This window comes from Oncorhynchus keta, unplaced genomic scaffold (assembly GCF_023373465.1).
Source record: "Oncorhynchus keta strain PuntledgeMale-10-30-2019 unplaced genomic scaffold, Oket_V2 Un_contig_24291_pilon_pilon, whole genome shotgun sequence".
Lineage (NCBI taxonomy): Eukaryota > Metazoa > Chordata > Actinopteri > Salmoniformes > Salmonidae > Oncorhynchus > Oncorhynchus keta.
The window spans coordinates 165-20061 of NW_026283817.1; the positions used below are offsets into that span (position 1 = coordinate 165).

Genomic DNA, 19897 nt, shown 5'->3' on the forward strand with positions numbered 1-19897 from the left:
AACCACGTCAACTCCCATCATATAACTGTGTTCTCCTCCTCTCTCCTCCTCTCTCCTCCTCTCTCCTCATCTCTCCTCATCTCTCCTCCTCTCTCCTCCTCTCTCCTCCTCTCTCCTCCTCTCTCCTCCTCTCTCCTCATCTCTCCTCATCTCTCCTCCTCCTCTAGATTACCTGCTGTCCAACAACCACGTCAACTCCTCCCATCATATAACTGTGTTCTCCTCATCTCTCCTCCTCTCTCCTCCTCTCTCCTCCTCTCTCCTCCTCTCTCCTCATCTCTCCTCCTCCTCTAGATTACCTGCTGTCCAACAACCACGTCAACTCTCATCATATAACTGTGTTCTCCTCCTCTCTCCTCCTCTCTCCTCCTCTCTCCTCCTCCTCTAGATTACCTGCCGTCCAACAACCACGTCAACTCTCATCATATAACTGTGTTCTCCTCCTCTCTCCTCCTCCTCTAGATTACCTGCTGTCCAACAACCACGTCAACTCCTCCCATCATATAACTGTGTTCTCCTCATCTCTCCTCCTCTCTCCTCCTCTCTCCTCCTCTCTCCTCATCTCTCCTCCTCCTCTAGATTACCTGCTGTCCAACAACCACGTCAACTCCCATCATATAACTGTGTTCTCCTCCTCTCTCCTCCTCTCTCCTCCTCTCTCCTCCTCTCTCCTCTCTCCTCCTCTCTCCTCCTCTCTCCTCCTCTCTCCTCCTCCTCTAGATTACCTGCTGTCCAACAACCACGTCAACTCCATCATCGTTCACAAGTTTGACTTCTCAGACGAGGAGATCATGGCCTATTACATCTCCTTCCTGAAGACCCTGTCACTCAAACTGAACAACCACACCGTGCATTTCTTCTATAACGAGGTGAGGGGTGGGGGGACTGGGGGACTGGACAACCCACCGTGCACTTCTTCTCTTGAGGTGAGGGTGGGGGGGGACTGGACAACCCACCGTGCACTTCTTCTATAACGGGGGTGAGGGTGGGGGGGGACTGGACAACCACACCGTGCACTTCTTCTATAACGAGGGTGAGGGGTGGGGACTGGGGGGCTGGACAACCACACCGTGCACTTCTTCTATAACGAGGTGAGGGGGGAGGCTGGACAACTACCAACTACCGCCCTATATCTGGAATGAGGGGCCATAATGTAGTGCCCTATATCTGGAATGAGGGGCCATAATGTAGTGCCCTATATCTGGAATGAGGGACCATAATGTAGTGCCCTATATCTGGAATGAGGGACCATAATGTAGGGCCCTATATCGGGAATGAGGGGCCATAATGTAGTGCCATATATCTGGAATGAGGGGCCATAATGTAGTGCCCTATATCTGGAATGAGGGGCCATAATGTAGTGTCCTATATCTGGAATGAGGGGCCATAATGTAGTGCCCTATATCGGGAATGAGGGGCCATAATGTAGTGCCCTATATAGGGAATGAGGGGCCATAATGTAGTGCCCTATATCTGGAATGAGGGGCCATAATGTAGTGCCCTATATCTGGAATGAGGGGCCATAATGTAGTGCCCTATATCTGGAATGAGGGGCCATAATGTAGTGCCCTATATCTGGAATGAGGGGCCATAATGTAGTGCCCTATATCTGGAATGAGTGGCCATAATGTAGTGCCCTATATCTGGAATGAGGGGCCATAATGTAGTGCCCTATATCGGGAATGAGGGGCCATAATGTAGTGCCCTATATAGGGAATGAGGGGCCACAATGTAGGGCCCTATATAGGGAATGAGGGGCCATAATGTAGTGCCCTATATAGGGAATGAGGGGCCATAATGTAGTGCCCTATATCTGGAATGAGGGGCCATAATGTAGTGTCCTATATCTGGAATGAGGGGCCACAATGTAGGGCCCTATATAGGGAATGAGGGGCCATAATGTAGTGCCCTATATCTGGAATGAGGGGCCACAATGTAGGGCCCTATATAGGGAATGAGGGGCCACAATGTAGGGCCCTATATAGGTAATGAGGGGCCATAATGTAGGGCCCTATATCGGGAATGAGGGACCGTAATGTAGGGCCCTATATAGGGAATGAGGGGCCATAATGTAGGGCCCTATATAGGGAATGAGGGACCATAATGTAGTGCCCTATATAGGGAATGAGGGACCGTAATGTAGGGCCCTATATAGGGAAAGAGCGACCATAATGTAGGGCCCTATATAGGGCACGAGGGGCCTTTTGGGACACGACCTTTGCGATTGACCTTTGTTTTTCAGCACTCGACCTTTGGCTTCTGTGTATGGGGTAAAGTTATTGGTGTACTGTCGATGGTAGCTCCTCTCTTCGCCCAATTCCCCCTCTCTTCCTGAAGTGTGCACTTGACCATTTGCCCGTCGTGGATTTAAAAGCATCGGATGGAGTTTCCCTCCCATTTTGTTAAATCCACGATGGGAAGTGTACAATGGTACACTTTTGGGGGAGGAAGTGGATATTTGGGGCTTCAAGCCTTGGAATCTGGGCTTAATACTCCTCTGTTCCCTGTGACCTCTCTAGCTGATCCATGACGTTTAACTTCTGACCCTGGCTGTGATTGGCTGGAGGTCTCAGGAACCCCCAGAGAGATCAGCTGCCTGTAGACCTGCTATAACAACCGGCCACCTAATGCCTGCTGAGCAGACACTAGGTTTTAATCCCTACGTTGTATTAAGTCACTACAGTATGTTGAAGTAGGCTGGGAAAATGCTTCGAACCCCCCCCAAAATAACAGGATTCCAGGTTTCCTGCTTATTCCATTCTGTTTCCAGCTATCTGAAGTTCTGGGAATCTAGCTGCTACTAGAATTAGAAGCAGGGTCGCCCTATAACTAACTACAGCACGCTGCCCTATAACTAACTACAGTACGTTGCCCTATAACTAACTACAGGACGCTGCCCTATAACTAACTACAGCACGTTGCCCTATAACTAACTACAGCACGTTGCCCTGTAACTAACTACAGCACGTTGCCCTGTAACTAACTACAGCACCTTGCCCTATAACTAACTACAGCACGCTGCCCTATAACTAACTACAGCACGTTGCCCTTTAACTAACTACAGCACGTTGCCCTATAACTAACTACAGCACCTTGCCCTTTAACTAACGACAGCACCTTGCCCTATAACTAACTACAGCACGTTGCCCTATAACTAACTACAGCACGTTGCCCTTTAACTAACTACAGCACGTTGCCCTATAACTAACTACAGCACGTTGCCCTATAACTAACTACAGCACGTTGCCCTATAACTAACTACAGCAACTTGCCCTATAACTAACTACAGCACGTTGCCCTATAACTAACTACAGCACGTTGCCCTATAACTAACTACAGCATGTTGCCCTATAACTAACTACAGCACGTTGCCCTATAACTAACTACAGCACGTTGCCCTATAACTAACTACAGCAACTTGCCCTATAACTAACTACAGCACGTTGCCCTATAACTAACTACAGCACGTTGCCCTATAACTAACTACATCACGTTGCCCTATAACTAACTACAGCATGTTGCCCTATAACTAACTACAGCACGTTGCCCTATAACTAACTACAGCACGTTGCCCTATAACTAACTACAGCACGTTGCTCTATAACTAACTACAGCACGTCGCCCTATAACTAACTACAGCACGTTGCTCTATAACTAACTACAGCACGCTGCCCTATAACTAACTACAGCACCTTGCCCTATAACTAACTACAGCATGTTGCCCTATAACTAACTACAGCACGTTGCCCTATAACTAACTACAGCACGTTGCCCTATAACTAACTACAGCACGTTGCCCTATAACTAACTACAGCACGTTGCTCTATAACTAACTACAGCACGTCGCCCTATAACTAACTACAGCACGTTGCTCTATAACTAACTACAGCACGCTGCCCTATAACTAACTACAGCACGTTGCCCTATAACTAACTACAGCACGTTGCTCTATAACTAACTACAGCACGTTGCCCTATAACTAACTACAGCACGTTGCCCTATAACTAACTACAGCACGTTGCCCTATAACTAACTACAGCACCTTGCCCTATAACTAACTACAGCAAGTTGCCCTATAACTAACTACAGCACGTTGCCCTTTAACTACAGCACGTTGCCCTTTAACTAACTACAGCACGTTGCCCTATAACTAACTACAGCACCTTGCCCTATAACTAACTACAACACGTTGCCCTATAACTAACTACAGCAAGTTGCCCTATAACTAACTACAGCACGTTGCCCTGTAACTAACTACAGCACGCTGCCCTATAACTAACTAGTAGGGGGTAAGGGTTAAGGGTCTAGTCCCCTTGGTAGTAGGGGGTAAGGGCCTAGTCCCCTAGGAGGTAGGGGGTAAGGGCCTAGTCCCCTAGGAGGTAGGGGGTAAGGGCCTAGTCCCCTAGGAGGTAGGGGGTAAGGGCCTAGTCCCCTAGGAGGTAGGGGGTAAGGGCCTAGTCCCCTAGGAGGTAAGGGGTTAAGGGCCTAGTCCCCTAGGAGGTAAGGGTTAAGGGCCTAGTCCCCTAGGAGGTAAGGGTTAAGGGCCTAGTCCCCTAGGAGGTAAGGGTTAAGGGCCTAGTCCCCTAGGAGGTAGGGGCTAAGGGACTAGTCCCTAGGAGGTAGGGGCTAAGGGACTAGTCCCCTAGGAGGTAGGGGGTAAGGGCCTAGTCCCCTAGGAGGTAGGGGGTAAGGGCCTAGTCCCCTAGGAGGTAAGGGTTAAGGGCCAAGTCCCCTAGGAGGTAAGGGTTAAGGGCCAAGTCCCCTAGGAGGTAAGGGTTAAGGGCATAGTCCCCTAGGAGGTAAGGGTTAAGGGCATAGTCCCCTAGGAGGTAAGGGTTAAGGGCATAGTCCCCTAGGAGGTAAGGGTTAAGGGCATAGTCCCCTAGGAGGTAAGGGTTAAGGGCATAGTCCCCTAGGAGGTAAGGGTTAAGGGCATAGTCCCCTAGGAGGTAAGGGTTAAGGGCATAGTCCCCTAGGAGGTAACGGGTAAGGGCCTAGTCCCCTTGGTAGTAGGGGTTAAGGGCCTAGTCCCCTAGGAGATAAGGGTTAAGGGCCTAGTCCCCTAGGAGATAAGGGTTAAGGGCCTAGTCCCCTTGGTAGTAGGGGTTAAGGGCCTAGTCCCCTAGGAGGTAGGGGGTTAGGGCCTAGTCCCCTAGGAGGTAGGGGGCTAGGGGTCTCTGGTAGTGTGGTCTCTCTGTGCCCAACAGTGGTGCGGTGCTGAGCTCACTGGCGCCCCCTCTCTGTCTCCCAACACACAGCACACTAATGATTTTGCCCTGTACACCGAGGCCATTAAGTTCTTCAACCACCCAGAGAGCATGGTCCGTATCGCAGTCAGAACCATCACACTGAACGTCTACAAGGGTGAGTCTCACACACACACACACACAGACAGACAGACAGACAGACAGACAGACAGAGCGCTACTAGGGGCTGAAACCTCTGCATTGGCCAGCTGCTATTCCTCTTCTGGGTGCTTGGGGGCCCTTGGTGCTCGGGGGACTCTGGGTGCTCGGGGGGCCCTTGGTGCTCGGGGGGCCCTTGATGCTCGGGGGGGCTCTGGGTGCTCGGGGGGCTCTGGGTGCTCGGGGGGCCCTTGGTGCTCGGGGGACTCTGGGTGCTCGGGGGCCCTTGGTGCTCGGGGGCCTTGGTGCTCGGGGGGCTCTGGGTGCTCGGGGGACTCTGGGTGCTCGGGGGGCTCTGGGTGCTCGGGGGCTCTGGGTGCTCGGGGGACTCTGGGTGCTCGGAGGGTTCTGGGTGCTCGGGGGCCCTTGGTGCTCGGGGGACTCTGGGTGCTCGGGGGGCTCTGGGTGCTCGGGGGGCTCTGGGTGCTCGGGGGGCTCTGGGTGCTCGGGGGCTCTGGGTGCTCGGGGGCTCTGGGTGCTCGGCTTGACATGGCTGACCAAGGTGTCTGAGCAGCTCTGCCTTGCTGATGTACTACTCAACATGTACTCCAGACTGTACTGCCTGCCTGCCTGCCTGCCTGCCTGCCTGCCTGTTTACATTTAACCAGAGTGTGTATCTAACTGTTTACTGAACAGTGGGTGTATTTAACAACATGTTAGTCAGCTGTGTGGGTTATGTAGCTGTGTGGGTTATGTAGCTGTGTGGGTTATGTAGCTGTGTGGGTTATGTAGCTGTGTGGGTTATGTAGCTGTGTGGGTTGTGTAGCTGTGTGGGTTATGTAGCTGTGTGGGTTATGTAGCTGTGTGGGTTATGTAGCTGTGTGGGTTATGTAGCTGTGTGGGTTATGTAGTTGTGTGGGTTGTGTAGCTGTGTGGGTTATGTAGCTGTGTGGGTTATGTAGCTGTGTGGGTTATGTAGCTGTGTGGGTTGTGTAGCTGTGTGGGTTGTGTAGCTGTGTGGGTTGTGTAGCTGTGTGGGTTGTGTAGCTGTGTGGGTTATGTAGCTGTGTGGGTTATGTAGCTGTGTGGGTTATGTAGCTGTGTGGGTTATGTAGCTGTGTGGGTTATGTAGCTGTGTGGGTTATGTAGCTGTGTGGGTTATGTAGCTGTGTGGGTTGTGTAGCTGTGTGGGTTGTGTAGCTGTGTGGGTTGTGTAGCTGTGTGGGTTATGTAGCTGTGTGGGTTGTGTAGCTGTGTGGGCTGTGTGTGTTATGTAGCTGTGTGTTATGTAGCTGTGTGTTATGTAGCTGTGTGGGTTGTGTAGCTGTGTGTGTTATGTAGCTGTGTGGGTTGTGTAGCTGTGTGGGCTGTGTGTGTTATGTAGCTGTGTGTTATGTAGCTGTGTGTTATGTAGCTGTGTGGGTTGTGTAGCTGTGTGGGTTATGTAGCAGTGTGTTGTGTAGCTGTGTGGGTAATTAGCTGTGTGGGTTGTGTAGCTGTGTGGGTTATGTAGCAGTGTGTTGTGTAGCTGTGTGGGTTATGTAGCTGTGTGGGTTATGTAGCTGTGTGTGTTGTGTAGCTGTGTGGGTTGTGTAGCTGTGTGGGTTGTGTAGCTGTGTGGGTTGTGTAGCTGTGTGGGTTATGTAGCTGTGTGGGTTGTGTAGCTGTGTGGGTTATGTAGCTGTGTGGGTTATGTAGCTGTGTGGGTTATGTAGCTGTGTGGGTTGTGTAGCTGTGTGGGTTGTGTAGCTGTGTGGGTTGTGTAGCTGTGTGGGTTATGTAGCTGTGTGGGTTATGTAGCTGTGGGTTGTGTAGCTGTGTGGGTTGTGTAGCTGTGTGGGTTGTGTAGCTGTGTGGGTTATGTAGCTGTGTGGGTTATGTAGCTGTGTGGGTTGTGTAGCTGTGTGGGTTGTGTAGCTGTGTGGGTTGTGTAGCTGTGTGGGTTATGTAGCTGTGTGGGTTATGTAGCTGTGTGGGTTATGTAGCTGTGTGGGTTATGTAGCTGTGTGGGTTATGTAGCTGTGTGGGTTATGTAGCTGTGTGGGTTGTGTAGCTGTGTGGGTTATGTAGCTGTGTGGGTTATGTAGCTGTGTGGGTTATGTAGCTGTGTGGGTTGTGTAGCTGTGTGGGTTGTGTAGCAGTGTGGGTTGTGTAGCAGTGTGGGTTGTGTAGCAGTGTGGGTTGTGTAGCTGTGTGGGTTGTGTAGCTGTGTGGGTTGTGTAGCTGTGTGGGTTGTGTAGCTGTGTGGGTTATGTAGCTGTGTGGGTTATGTAGCAGTGTGGGTTGTGTAGCTGTGTGGGTTGTGTAGCTGTGTGGGTTGTGTAGCTGTGTGGGTTGTGTAGCTGTGTGGGTTATGTAGCTGTGTGGGTTGTGTAGCTGTGTGGGTTGTGTAGCTGTGTGGGTTGTGTGGGTTGTGTAGTTGTGTGGGTTGTGTAGCTGTGTGGGTTGTGTGGGTTGTGTAGCAGTGTGGGTTGTGTAGCTGTGTGGGTTGTGTGGGTTGTGTAGCTGTGTGGGTTGTGTAGCTGTGTGGGTTGTGTAGCTGTGTGGGTTATGTAGCTGTGTGGGTTGTGTAGCTGTGTGGGTTATGTAGCTGTGTTATGTAGCTGTGGGTTATGTAGCTGTGTGGGTTGTGTAGCTGCGTTATGTAGCTGTGTGGGTTGTGTAGCTGCGTTATGTAGCTGTGTGGGTTATGTAGCTGTGTTATGTAGCTGTGTGGGTTATGTAGCTGTGTGGGTTGTGCAGCTGTGTGGGTTATGTAGCTGTGTGGGTTATGTAGCTGTGTGGGTTGTGTAGCTGCGTGGGTTGTGTAGCTGTGTGGGTTGTGTAGCAGTGTGGGTTATGTAGCTGTGTAGCTGTGTGGGTTATGTAGCAGTGTGGGTTATGTAGCAGTGTGGGTTGTGTAGCTGTGGGTTGTGTGGGTTGTGTAGTTGTGTGGGTTATGTAGCTGTGTGGGTTGTGTAGCTGTGTGGGTTGTGTGGGTTGTGTAGCTGTGTGGGTTATGTAGCAGTGTGGGTTGTGTAGCTGTGTGGGTTGTGTGGGTTGTGTAGCTATGTGGGTTGTGTAGCTGTGTGGGTTATGTAGCTGTGTGGGTTGTGTAGCTGTGTGGGTTATGTAGCTGTGTGGGTTTGTAGCTGTGTGGGTTGTGTAGCTGTGTGGGTTATGTAGCTGTGTGGGTTATGTAGCTGTGTGGGTTGTGTAGCTGCGTTATGTAGCTGTGTGGGTTATGTAGCTGTGTGGGTTGTGTAGCTGTGTGGGTTGTGTAGCTGTGTGGGTTGTGTAGCTGTGTGGGTTATGTAGCTGTGTGGGTTGTGTAGCTGCGTTATGTAGCTGTGTGGGTTATGTAGCTGTGTTATGTAGCTGTGTGGGTTATGTAGCTGTGTGGGTTGTGTAGCTGCGTTATGTAGCTGTGTGGGTTATGTAGCTGTGTGGGTTGTGTAGCTGCGTTATGTAGCTGTGTGGGTTATGTAGCTGTGTTATGTAGCTGTGTGGGTTATGTAGCTGTGTGGGTTGTGTAGCTGTGTTATGTAGCTGTGTGGGTTATGTAGCTGTGTGGGTTGTGTAGCTGCGTGGGTTGTGTAGCTGTGTGGGTTGTGTAGCAGTGTGGGTTATGTAGCTGTGTAGCTGTGTGGGTTGTGTAGCTGTGTGGGTCGTGTAGCTGTGTGGGTTGTGTAGCTAGACACTACACAGGTACCTGACTACCCAGGAGTCTGTTAGACACGACACAGCTACCTGACTACCCAGGAGTCTGTTAGACACTACACAGGTACCTGACTACCCAGGAGCCTCTTAGACACTACACAGGTACCTGACTACCCAGGAGCCTCTTAGACACTACACAGGTACCTGACTACCCAGGAGCCTCTTAGACACTACACAGCTACCTGACTACCCAGGAGCCTCTTAGACACTACACAGGTACCTGACTACCCAGGAGCCTCTTAGACACTACACAGCTACCTGACGACCGTTAACCTTGTGTATGCTCTCTCCCCCCCCCTCACTCTCACCATCCCCCTATCCCTTCCCTCCCTCTTCCTCCTCTCTCTCTCTCCTCTTCCTTCTCTCTCTCCTCTTCCTCCTCTTTTCCCTCCTCTTCCTCCTCTCTCTCCCTCCTCTTCCTCTCTCTCCCTCCTCTCCCTCCTCTCTCTCCTCTTCCTCCTCTCTCTCCTCTCTCTCCTCTCCCTCCTCTTCCTCCTCTCTCCCTCCTCTCTCTCCACTTCCTTCTCTCTCTCCTCTTCCTCCTCTTCCTCCTCTCTCTCTCTCCTCTTCCTTCTCTCTCTCTCCTCTTCTCTCCTCTCTCTCTCTCCTCTTCCTTCTCTCTCTCCTCTTCTCTCCTCTCTCCTCTTCTCTCCTCCTCTCCCTCCTCTCTCTTCTCTCCCTCCTCTCTCTCCTCTTCCTCCTCTCTCTCTCTCCTCTTCCTCCTCTCTCTCTCCTCTTCCTTCTCTCTCTCCTCTTCTCTCCTCCTCTCCTCTCCCTTCTCTCTCTCCTCTTCCTCCTCTCTCTCTCTCCTCTTCCTCCTCTCTCTCTCTCCTCTTCCTTCTCTCTCTCCTCTTCTCTCCTCTCCCTCCTCTCCCTCCTCTCTCTCCTCTCCTCCTCTCTTCCTTCCTCTCCTCCTCTTCCTTCTCTCCTCCTCTTCCTTCTCTCCTCTTCCTTCTCCTCCCTCCTCTTCCTTCTCTCTCTTATGTCTTCCTCCTCTCTCTTAAATGTTTCTCTCCTCTTTTTAAATAAATCTCTATGCATCTTCCTCCTCTCTCTCCTCTTCCTCCTCTCTCTCTCTCCTCTTCCTTCTCTCTGTTTCTTTCTCCTCTTCCTGTTTCTCTCTCTAAATATTAAATATATGTATGTATCATATATATATATCATATATCTCCTCCTGCCATCGTGCCTCCGCATGCCAGCTGCCTGTGTATGTGCCGCATCTTTCCTGTACATCATGCTCTCTCTCGCACTCGTCATCTCCGCCCGTCGCTGCTGCCTCCACATCTTTGCCGCCTCTCCTCTTCCATGTCATGTGTCTGCCGTGCACGCTGCTGTGCTGCTCTCTTCTCTGTCTCTGCTTGCTCTCACCTGTTCAATAAATATATGTATGTTTCATTAATAATAATATCATATTTTTAAATATGTAAATAAATGTAAATAACCAATAATATTTTATTTATGTAATAAATATTTTAAGTAAATATAACATATGTGTTTGTAATAATAAACAATAATGTTTTAACAATATGTATGTATCATGTTTAAATAATAATAATATGTCATGTTTGTAGAAAGTAAATAATGTAAATGTCAATAATGTTTAATATCAATAATATTAATATGTTTAATAATAATGTTTGTAAATAATATGTAATATATTATAATATATATATGTTTAAATATATATATACATATGTAAAAATATATATTATATAAATATATAATAATAAATGTAATGACAAAGTCATAATAGTAAAAATATTTAAATAATATGTTTTTAAAAAATAAATAGACGCAATAAATGTTGTAAGTATGTTGCATTAATAGTAATAATGTTAAAAACGATGTTTAGTAAATGTAAATATAAATATGTATAATAGAGTGTTTAGATTTTATATGTAATAATGTTTAAAAATGAAATGTTTTTAAAAATGTAAGTAAATAATATGTCAATGTTTCATTTATGTAATAATAATATGTCATGTTTAAATTTTATGTAGTAAATATTATCATAAATATATATAATAAATATTTCTGCATTTATATATATGCATGTAATATGTAATAGATAATGTATAAATATATGTTATATGTAAATAAATGATATGTAAATAGTTAAATAAATCTCTTAATAAATCCCTCCTCTCTAAATCCTCTTCCTAATCTCTAATCTCCTCTTAATCTATCTCTCCTCTTCCCTTCTCTCTCTCCTCTTCTCTCCTCTCCTCTCCCTCCCTCTCTCTCCTCTTCCTCCTTTCTTTCTCTCTCTCCTCTTCTCTCCTCTCCTCTCTCCCTTCTCTCTCTCCTCTTCTCCTCCTCTCTCTCCTCTCCCTCCTCTCTCTCCTCTCCCTCCTCTTCCTTCTCTCCCTCCTCTTCTTCTCTCCCTCCTCTTCCTTCTCTCCCCTCCTCTTCCTTCTCTCCCTCCTCTTCTTCTTTTCTCCTCTTCTCTTCCTCCTCTCCTTCTCGTATCTCTCTTCCTCCTCTCTCTCCTCTTTAACAAAAATAAATATCTCTATATGTTTATAATATATATATAACCAATATTTTAAATTGCATATATAAATGTTTATAATAATAATATGCTGTATATTTAAAATAATATGTATATATATGTTTTAATAATAATATTATGTAAATGTTTAATATGTATAATATATGTAATAATGTTTTCATTAAATAATAATATATGCATATAAGTAACTCATCTTTTCTCCTCCCTATCCCCCTCTCCTCCTCTTTCTCTCCTCTTCCTTCCCTCCCTCCTCTTCCTCCTCTCTCTCCCTCCTCTTCCTCCTCTCTCTCCCTCCTCTTCCTTCTCTCTCTCCCTCCTCTTCCTTCTCTCTCTCCCTCCTCTTCCTTCTCTCTCTCCCTCCTCTTCTCTCCTCTCTCCTCTTCCTCCTCTCTCTCCTCTTCCTCCTCTTCCTCCTCTTCCTTCTCTCTCTCCCTCCTCTTCCTCCTCTCCCTCCTCTTCCTCCTCTTCCTCCTCTCCCTCCTCTTCCTCCTCTTCCTCCTCTCTCTCCTCTTCCTTCCTCCTCTCCCTCCTCTTCCTCTCTCTCCCTCCTCTTCCTCCTCTCCCTCCTCTTCCTCCTCTTCCTTCTCTCTCTCCTCTCCCTCCTCTCTCTCTCTCCTCTTCCTCCTCTCCTCTTCTCTCCCCCTCTCCTCTCTCTCATCTTCTCTCCTCCCTATCCCCCTCTCTCCTCCTCTTTCTCTCCTCTTCCTTCCCTTCCTCCTCTCCCCATCTCCTCCTCTCCTCATCCTCCTCCCCCCATCTCCTCATCTCCTCCTCTCGTGGGCCTAACTCCAGTCTCATGTAAGTCTAATTAATAAATGCATCTCACTGAATGTGTGTGTGTGTGTGTGTGTGTGTGTATATATAGTAATCATAAATGTTATTAATTATATTATTGACTTGGGCTTATCATTTAAATGTGTAAACTGACCTGCCTGCTTTTTTTGTTGGTTTCTGTGTAATTCAAACCCATCGTTTCAAGTCAACTGTTATAATACTGATATACAGTTATAATAGACATTTTCTAAGAGGTGAAACATTCCTGAATTGTTTTCAACGCCGAGCCTCTGAACAACTCCGTTCAACCGTTCACGATGAGTAATTCAGAATGGTACGATGAAGCATGTCTTCTTCGTGAGGACTGGAGTTTGGAGGACTGGAGTTTGGCCTACCGTGATGACCCATTGTCAGAAACCAGAGTTGGTAGTCCTCCATATCGGTCTCTTTTCACAGTAGAGTCCTTCATATCAGTCTCTTTTGAGAGTAGAGTCCTCTATATCAGTCTCAGAGTAGAGTCCTTCATATCAGTCTCTTTTCAGAGTAGAGTCCTCTATATCAGTCTCAGAGTAGAGTCCTTCATATCAGTCTCTTTTCAGAGTAGAGTCTTTCATATCAGTCTCTTTTCAGAGTAGAGTCCTCCATATCAGTCTCTTTTTAGAGTAGAGTCCTCCACATCAGTCTCTTTTTAGAGTAGAGTCCTCCACATCAGTCTCTTTTTAGAGTAGAGTCCTCCACATCAGTCTCTTTTTAGAGTAGAGTCCTCCACATCAGTCTCTTTTTAGAGTAGAGTCCTCCACATCAGTCTCTTTTTAGAGTAGAGTCCTCCACATCAGTCTCTTTTTAGAGTAGAGTCCTCCACATCAGTCTCTTTTTAGAGTAGAGTCCTCCACATCAGTCTCTTTTTAGAGTAGAGTCCTCCACATCAGTCTCTTTTTAGGTAGAGTCCTCCACATCAGTCTCTTTTTAGAGTAGAGTCCTCCCACATCAGTCTCTTTTTAGAGTAGAGTCCTCCACATCAGTCTTTTTAGAGTAGAGTCTCTACATCAGTCTCTTTTAGAGTAGAGTCTCTACATCAGTCTCTTTTTAGAGTAGAGTCCTCCCACATCAGTCTCTTTTTAGAGTAGAGTCCTCACATCAGTCTCTTTTTTAGAGTAGAGTCCTCCACATCAGTCTCTTTTAGAGAGTCCTCCACATCAGTCTCTTTTTAGAGTAGAGTCCTCCACATCAGTCTCTTTTAGAGTAGAGTCCTCCACATCAGTCTCTTTTAGAGTAGAGTCCTCCACATCAGTCTCTCTCAGAGTAGAGTCCTCCACATCAGTCTCTCTCAGAGTAGAGTCCTCCACATCAGTCTCTCTCAGAGTAGAGTCCTCCACATCAGTCTCTCTCAGAGTAGAGTCCTCCACATCAGTCTCTCTCAGAGTAGAGTCCTCCACATCAGTCTCTCTCAGAGTAGAGTCCTCCACATCAGTCTCTCTCAGAGTAGAGTCCTCCACATCAGTCTCTCTCAGAGTAGAGTCCTCCACATCAGTCTCTCTCAGAGTAGAGTCCTCCACATCAGTCTCTCTCAGAGTAGAGTCCTCCACATCAGTCTCTCTCAGAGTAGAGTCCTCCACATCAGTCTCTCTCAGAGTAGAGTCCTCCACATCAGTCTCTCTCAGAGTAGAGTCCTCCACATCAGTCTCTCTCAGAGTAGAGTCCTCCACATCAGTCTCTCTCAGAGTAGAGTCCTCCACATCAGTCTCTCTCAGAGTAGAGTCCTCCACATCAGTCTCTCTCAGAGTAGAGTCCTCCACATCAGTCTCTCTCAGAGTAGAGTCCTCCACAACCGGTCTCAGAGTAGAGTCCTCCACAACCGGTCTCAGAGTAGAGTCCTCCACAACCGGTCTCAGAGTAGAGTCCTCCACAACCGGTCTCAGAGTAGAGTCCTCCACATCGGTCTCAGAGTAGAGTCCTCCACAACCAGTCTCAGAGTAGAGTCCTCCACATCGGTCTCAGAGTAGAGTCCTCCACAACCGTCTCAGAGTAGAGTCCATCATATCGGTCTCAGAGTAGAGTCCTCCTGGAGAGAACAGCTTTATTCTCTATATAGTTATACTCATATCCAATCTCTGTAAATGTCTGGTCCTGTATTCCTCTGACCCCTCCCCCTGTCTCCCCATCTATCTGTGTAACCACGGTAACGTCCCTTGACCTCTCACCCCTCTAGTGGACAACCAGCACATGCTGCACTACATTCGAGACAAGACGGCGGTCCCTTACTTCAGTAACCTGGTCTGGTTCATCGGCTCCCACGTCATAGAGCTGGACAAGTGTGTTCAGACGGACCAAGAGTGAGCACACACAGACACAGAGACACAGAGACACAGAAACACAGACACAGAAACACAGACACAGAAACACAGACACACACACACACACACACACACACACACACACACACACACACACACACACACACATCAAAGTGGACCAAATGTGTTCAGACAGTCATTTTTCTTCTACGTTCTGTTATCATTTAGCTTCCTATACATTTCTATAGAACGTGCTGGAAAAGTGAGTTAGAGACTGTCTGTATGTCGGCCTATGGGGATGAGTGGATCTTTCCTTAAGCTAACCTTCAGATGGGTCATTCTCCCTGTGTCCACTAGGGGTCTCTATCTAACCTTCAGATGGGTCATTCCTCACTGTGTCCACTAGGGGTCTCTATCTAACCTTCAGATGGGTCATTCCTCACTGTGTCCACTAGGGGTCTCTATCTAACCTTCAGATGGGTCATTCTCCCCTGTGTCCACTAGGGGTCTCTGTCTAACCTTCAGATGGGTCATTCTCCCCTGTGTCCACTAGGGGTCTCTATCTAACCTTCAGATGGGTCATTCCTCACTGTGTCCACTAGGGGTCTCTATCTAACCTTCAGATGGGTCATTCTCCCCTGTGTCCACTAGGGGTCTCTATCTAACCTTCAGATGGGTCATTCTCCCCTGTGTCCACTAGGGGTCTCTATCTAACCTTCAGATGGGTCATTCTCCCCTGTGTCCACTAGGGGTCTCTATCTAACCTTCAGATGGGTCATTCTCCCTGTGTCCACTAGGGGTCTCTATCTAACCTTCAGATGGGTCATTCTCCCCTGTGTCCACTAGGGGTCTCTAGCTAACCTTCAGATGGGTCATTCTCCCTGTGTCCACTAGGGGTCTCTGTCTAACCTTCAGATGGGTCATTCTCCCCTGTGTCCACTAGGGGTCTCTATCTAACCTTCAGATGGGTCATTCTCCCCTGTGTCCACTAGGGGTCTCTATCTAACCTTCAGATGGGTCATTCTCCCCTGTGTCCACTAGGGGTCTCTGTCTAACCTTCAGATGGGTCATTCTCCCTGTGTCCACTAGGGGTCTCTGTCTAACCTTCAGATGGGTCATTCTCCCTGTGTCCACTAGGGGTCTCTATCTAACCTTCAGATGGGTCATTCTCCCTGTGTCCACTAGGGGTCTCTGTCTAACCTTCAGATGGGTCATTCTCCCCTGTGTCCACTAGGGGTCTCTGTCTAACCTTCAGATGGGTCATTCTCCCCTGTGTCCACTAGGGGTCTCTATCTAACCTTCAGATGGGTCATTCTCCCCTGTGTCCACTAGGGGTCTCTAGCTAACCTTCAGATGGGTCATTCTCCCCTGTGTCCACTAGGGGTCTCTGTCTAACCTTCAGATGGGTCATTTTCCCCTGTGTCCACTAGGGGTCTCTATCTAACCTTCAGATGGGTCATTCTCCCTGTGTCCACTAGGGGTCTCTATCTAACCTTCAGATGGGTCATTCTCCCTGTGTCCACTAGGGGTCTCTGTCTAACCTTCAGATGGGTCATTCTCCCCTGTGTCCACTAGGGGTCTCTGTCTAACCTTCAGATGGGTCATTCTCCCTGTGTCCACTAGGGGTCTCTATCTAACCTTCAGATGGGTCATTCTCCCTGTGTCCACTAGGGGGTCTCTGTCTAACCTTCAGATGGGTCATTCTCCCTGTGTCCACTAGGGGTCTCTATCTAACCTTCAGATGGGTCATTCTCCCTGTGTCCACTAGGGGTCTCTAGCTAACCTTCAGATGGGTCATTCTCCCTGTGTCCACTAGGGGTCTCTATCTAACCTTCAGATGGGTCATTCTCCCTGTGTCCACTAGGGGTCTCTATCTAACCTTCAGATGGGTCATTCTCCCCTGTGTCCACTAGGGGTCTCTGTCTAACCTTCAGATGGGTCATTCTCCCCTGTGTCCACTAGGGGTCTCTATCTAACCTTCAGATGGGTCATTCTCCCCTGTGTCCACTAGGGGTCTCTGTCTAACCTTCAGATGGGTCAATCCTCACTGTGTCCACTAGGTGTCTCTATCTAACTTTCAGATGGGTCATTCTCCCTGTGTCCACTAGGGGTCTCTGTCTAACTTTCAGATGGGTCATTCTCCCCTCTGTCCACTAGGTGTCAGTGTTGTATCAGTTTAGACTTTCTACCTCTCAGAGTTGTCTGATTAAGATATCGTCCTCTCAGGAAGGTTGTGTTTGCACTGCAGGCTTGGGTATACAATCAGATACATGTTGTGAAACACAAAACAGTAACAGATACAGACTAGATCATTACACACTGTTGTGTACCTACCACCTCTCTCTGTCTCTGTCTCTCTTTCTCTGTCTCTGTCTATATATATATATATATCTGTCTCTGTATATATATATATATCTGTATATATATATATATATATATCTGTATATATATATATATATATATATTTCTTTTCCTCCTCTCTCCTCTCTCTCTGTATCTCTCTCTGTCTCTCTCTCTGTCTCTCTCTCTGTCTCTCTCTCTCTCTCTCTCTCTCTCTGTCTCTCTGTCTCTCTGTCTCTGTCTCTCTGTCTCTCTTGTCTCTCTCTCTCTGTCTCTCTCTGTCTCTCTCTGTCTCTCTCTCTCTCTCTCTCTCTCTCTCTGTCTCTGTCTCTGTCTCTCTGTCTCTCTCTCTGTCCATCTCTCTCTCTGTCTCTCTCTCTCTCCTCTCCCCCTCTCGCTCTCTCGCTCTCTCTCTCTCTGTCTCTCTCTGACTCTCTCTCTCTCCCTCTCCCCCCTCCAGGCATCGTAACCGGGGGAAGCTGAGTGACTTGGTAGCAGAGCATCTCGACCATCTCCACTACCTAAACGATATCCTGACTATCAACTGTGAGTTCCTGAACGATGTCCTGACAGACCACCTGCTCAACCGTCTGTTCCTGCCTCTCTACGTCTTCTCTCTGGTCTGCCCTGAACAGGTAGGTGGGGGGGGTGTAACTGCCTCTCTACGTCTTCTCTCTGGTCTGCCCTGAACAGGTAGTTGGAGGGGTGTAATGTACTGTGTAACCAATACTAATGTGTAGCTGACATATTGTCTGTCTGTGTTTCAGTCTGAAGATCGTAAGATCAACCCTCAGGTGTCCCTTAACCTACTGTCACAGGTATGTACCGACACACAATCTCACCTCATCACACCTCATCACACCCTTCACACCACACCTCTCACACACCCATCCTCATGCACCTCATCACACTCTTACCCTCACCTCACCTCATCACACCTCATCACCTCCACCTCACCTCATCACCTCACCTCACCTTCACACCTCACCTCATCACACCTCACCCTCACCTCATCACACCTCACCTCATCACACCCCATCACACCTCACCTCATCACTCACTCACCTCATCACCTCACCTCATCCATCACACCTTCACACCCACACCTCCTCATCACACCTCATTTCATCACACCACCTCATCACCTCATCACCGCTTCATCACACCTCACACCTCACCCCTCATCATCACCTCACCTCACCTCATCACCTCATCACACCTCACCTCATCACACCTCATCACTCGCTCATCACATCACCTCACCTCCTCATCACCTCACCACATCCTCACCTCCTCATCACACCTCACCTCACCATCCTCACACCTCATCACACCTCCTCATCATCACACCTCCTCACCCATCACACCCCCTCATCACCTCACCTCATCACACCTCACCTCACCTCATCACCCTCACACCTCATCACCTCACCCTCATCACCTCACCCTCATCACACCGCTTCACATCACACCTCACCTCATCACCTCACCTCATCACACCTCACCTCATCACCTCATCACCTGCATCACACCACCTCATCACCTCACCTCATCACACCTCCTCACCTCATCACACCTCACCTCATCCTCACCCTCATCACACCTCACCTCATCACCTCACACCTCACCTCTCACCTCATCACCTCCTCATCACCTCACCTCACCTCCACCCTCACCCTCATCACCTCACCTCTTCACACCCCACCTCACCTCACCACCACCTCCTCATCCTGGCTTCACATCACCCCCCTCATCACACCTCATCCCCACTTCATCACACACCTCATCACCTCATCACCTCATCATCACACCTCACGCTTCACACCACACCTCACCCACACCTCAATCACACCACCTCACCACCTTCACACCACACCACACCTCACCTCATCACACCTCACCGCTTCACACCACACCTCACCACACCTCATCACCTCATCACCTTCACAGCACCTCACCTCATCACCTCCTCACACCTCATCACCTCCCTTCTCACCACACCTCACCTCATCACACCACACCTTCACCTCACCACACCTCATCACCTCACCGCTTCACACCACACCTCACCTCATCACCTCACCGCTCACACCACCACCTCACACCACCGCTTCACCACCTCACCTCCTTCACACCTCATCACCTCACACCACACCTCACCTCATCACACCTCATCACCACACCACCTCATCACCCTCACCTCCTCATCACCTCACCGCTTCACCACCTCCTCATCACCTCACCCCATCACCCCACCACACCTCACCTCATCACACCTCATCACGCTTCACACCACACCTCATCACACCTCACCTTCACACACCTCATCCCTCATCACACCTCACGCTTCACATCACACCCACACCTCATCACCTCACCTTCATCCATCACACCACACCTCACCTCATCACCTCACCTCACCTCATCACCTCACCTCATCCACTTCATCACCACCTCACCTCATCACCTCACCCACCTCACACCTCACCCCACCTCATCACACCTCACCACCCATCACCTCACCTCATCTGTCCCACCACTCCACCTCACCTCATCACACCTCACCTCATCACACCCCATCACACCTCTCACCCTCATCACCTGAGCTTCACATCACCTCACCTCATCACCTCATCACACCACCTCCTCACCTCCATCACCATCACCTCATCACACCTCACCTCATCACCTCATCACACCTCACATCACACCTCACCTCTTTCTCACCTCCTCATCCACCGCTTCACACCTCACCTCCTCATCACTCTCACACCTCATCACACCTCACCTCATCACACCTCACCTCACCTGTCACCATCACACCTCACCTCATCACCTCACCTCATCACACCTCACCTCACCTCATCATCACCTCACCCCATCACACCCTTCACACCACACCTCACCTCATCACACCTCACCTCATCACACCT

General features: G+C 48.7%; 1 protein-coding gene and 1 long non-coding RNA gene across 5 annotated transcripts; one reads left to right on the forward strand and one right to left on the reverse strand.

Annotated features, from left to right (window-relative positions):
• Nucleotides 1-509: 509 nt before the first annotated feature.
• Nucleotides 510-17786, forward strand: LOC127921984 (protein CLEC16A-like; the record flags this gene model as incomplete). Its single annotated transcript, XM_052505596.1, has 5 exons — nt 510-869; nt 5259-5364; nt 14540-14663; nt 17425-17599; nt 17732-17786. Coding segments are annotated over exons 1-5 (538 nt in total), but the record flags the coding sequence as incomplete, so codon positions are not given.
• LOC127921983 (uncharacterized) lies at nt 2732-4437 on the reverse strand. 4 transcript variants are annotated; one of them, XR_008110126.1, is made up of 4 exons: nt 4139-4437; nt 3993-4042; nt 3143-3267; nt 2732-2992 (listed from the first exon to the last, which is right to left on the reverse strand). It is a non-coding gene; the product is annotated as an uncharacterized LOC127921983 (long non-coding RNA). The 4 variants fall into 4 exon arrangements; XR_008110125.1 differs by having other exon boundaries at nt 3968-4042; nt 4114-4437; XR_008110124.1 differs by having other exon boundaries at nt 3168-3267; nt 3893-4042; nt 4114-4437.
• Nucleotides 17787-19897: the final 2111 nt, after the last annotated feature.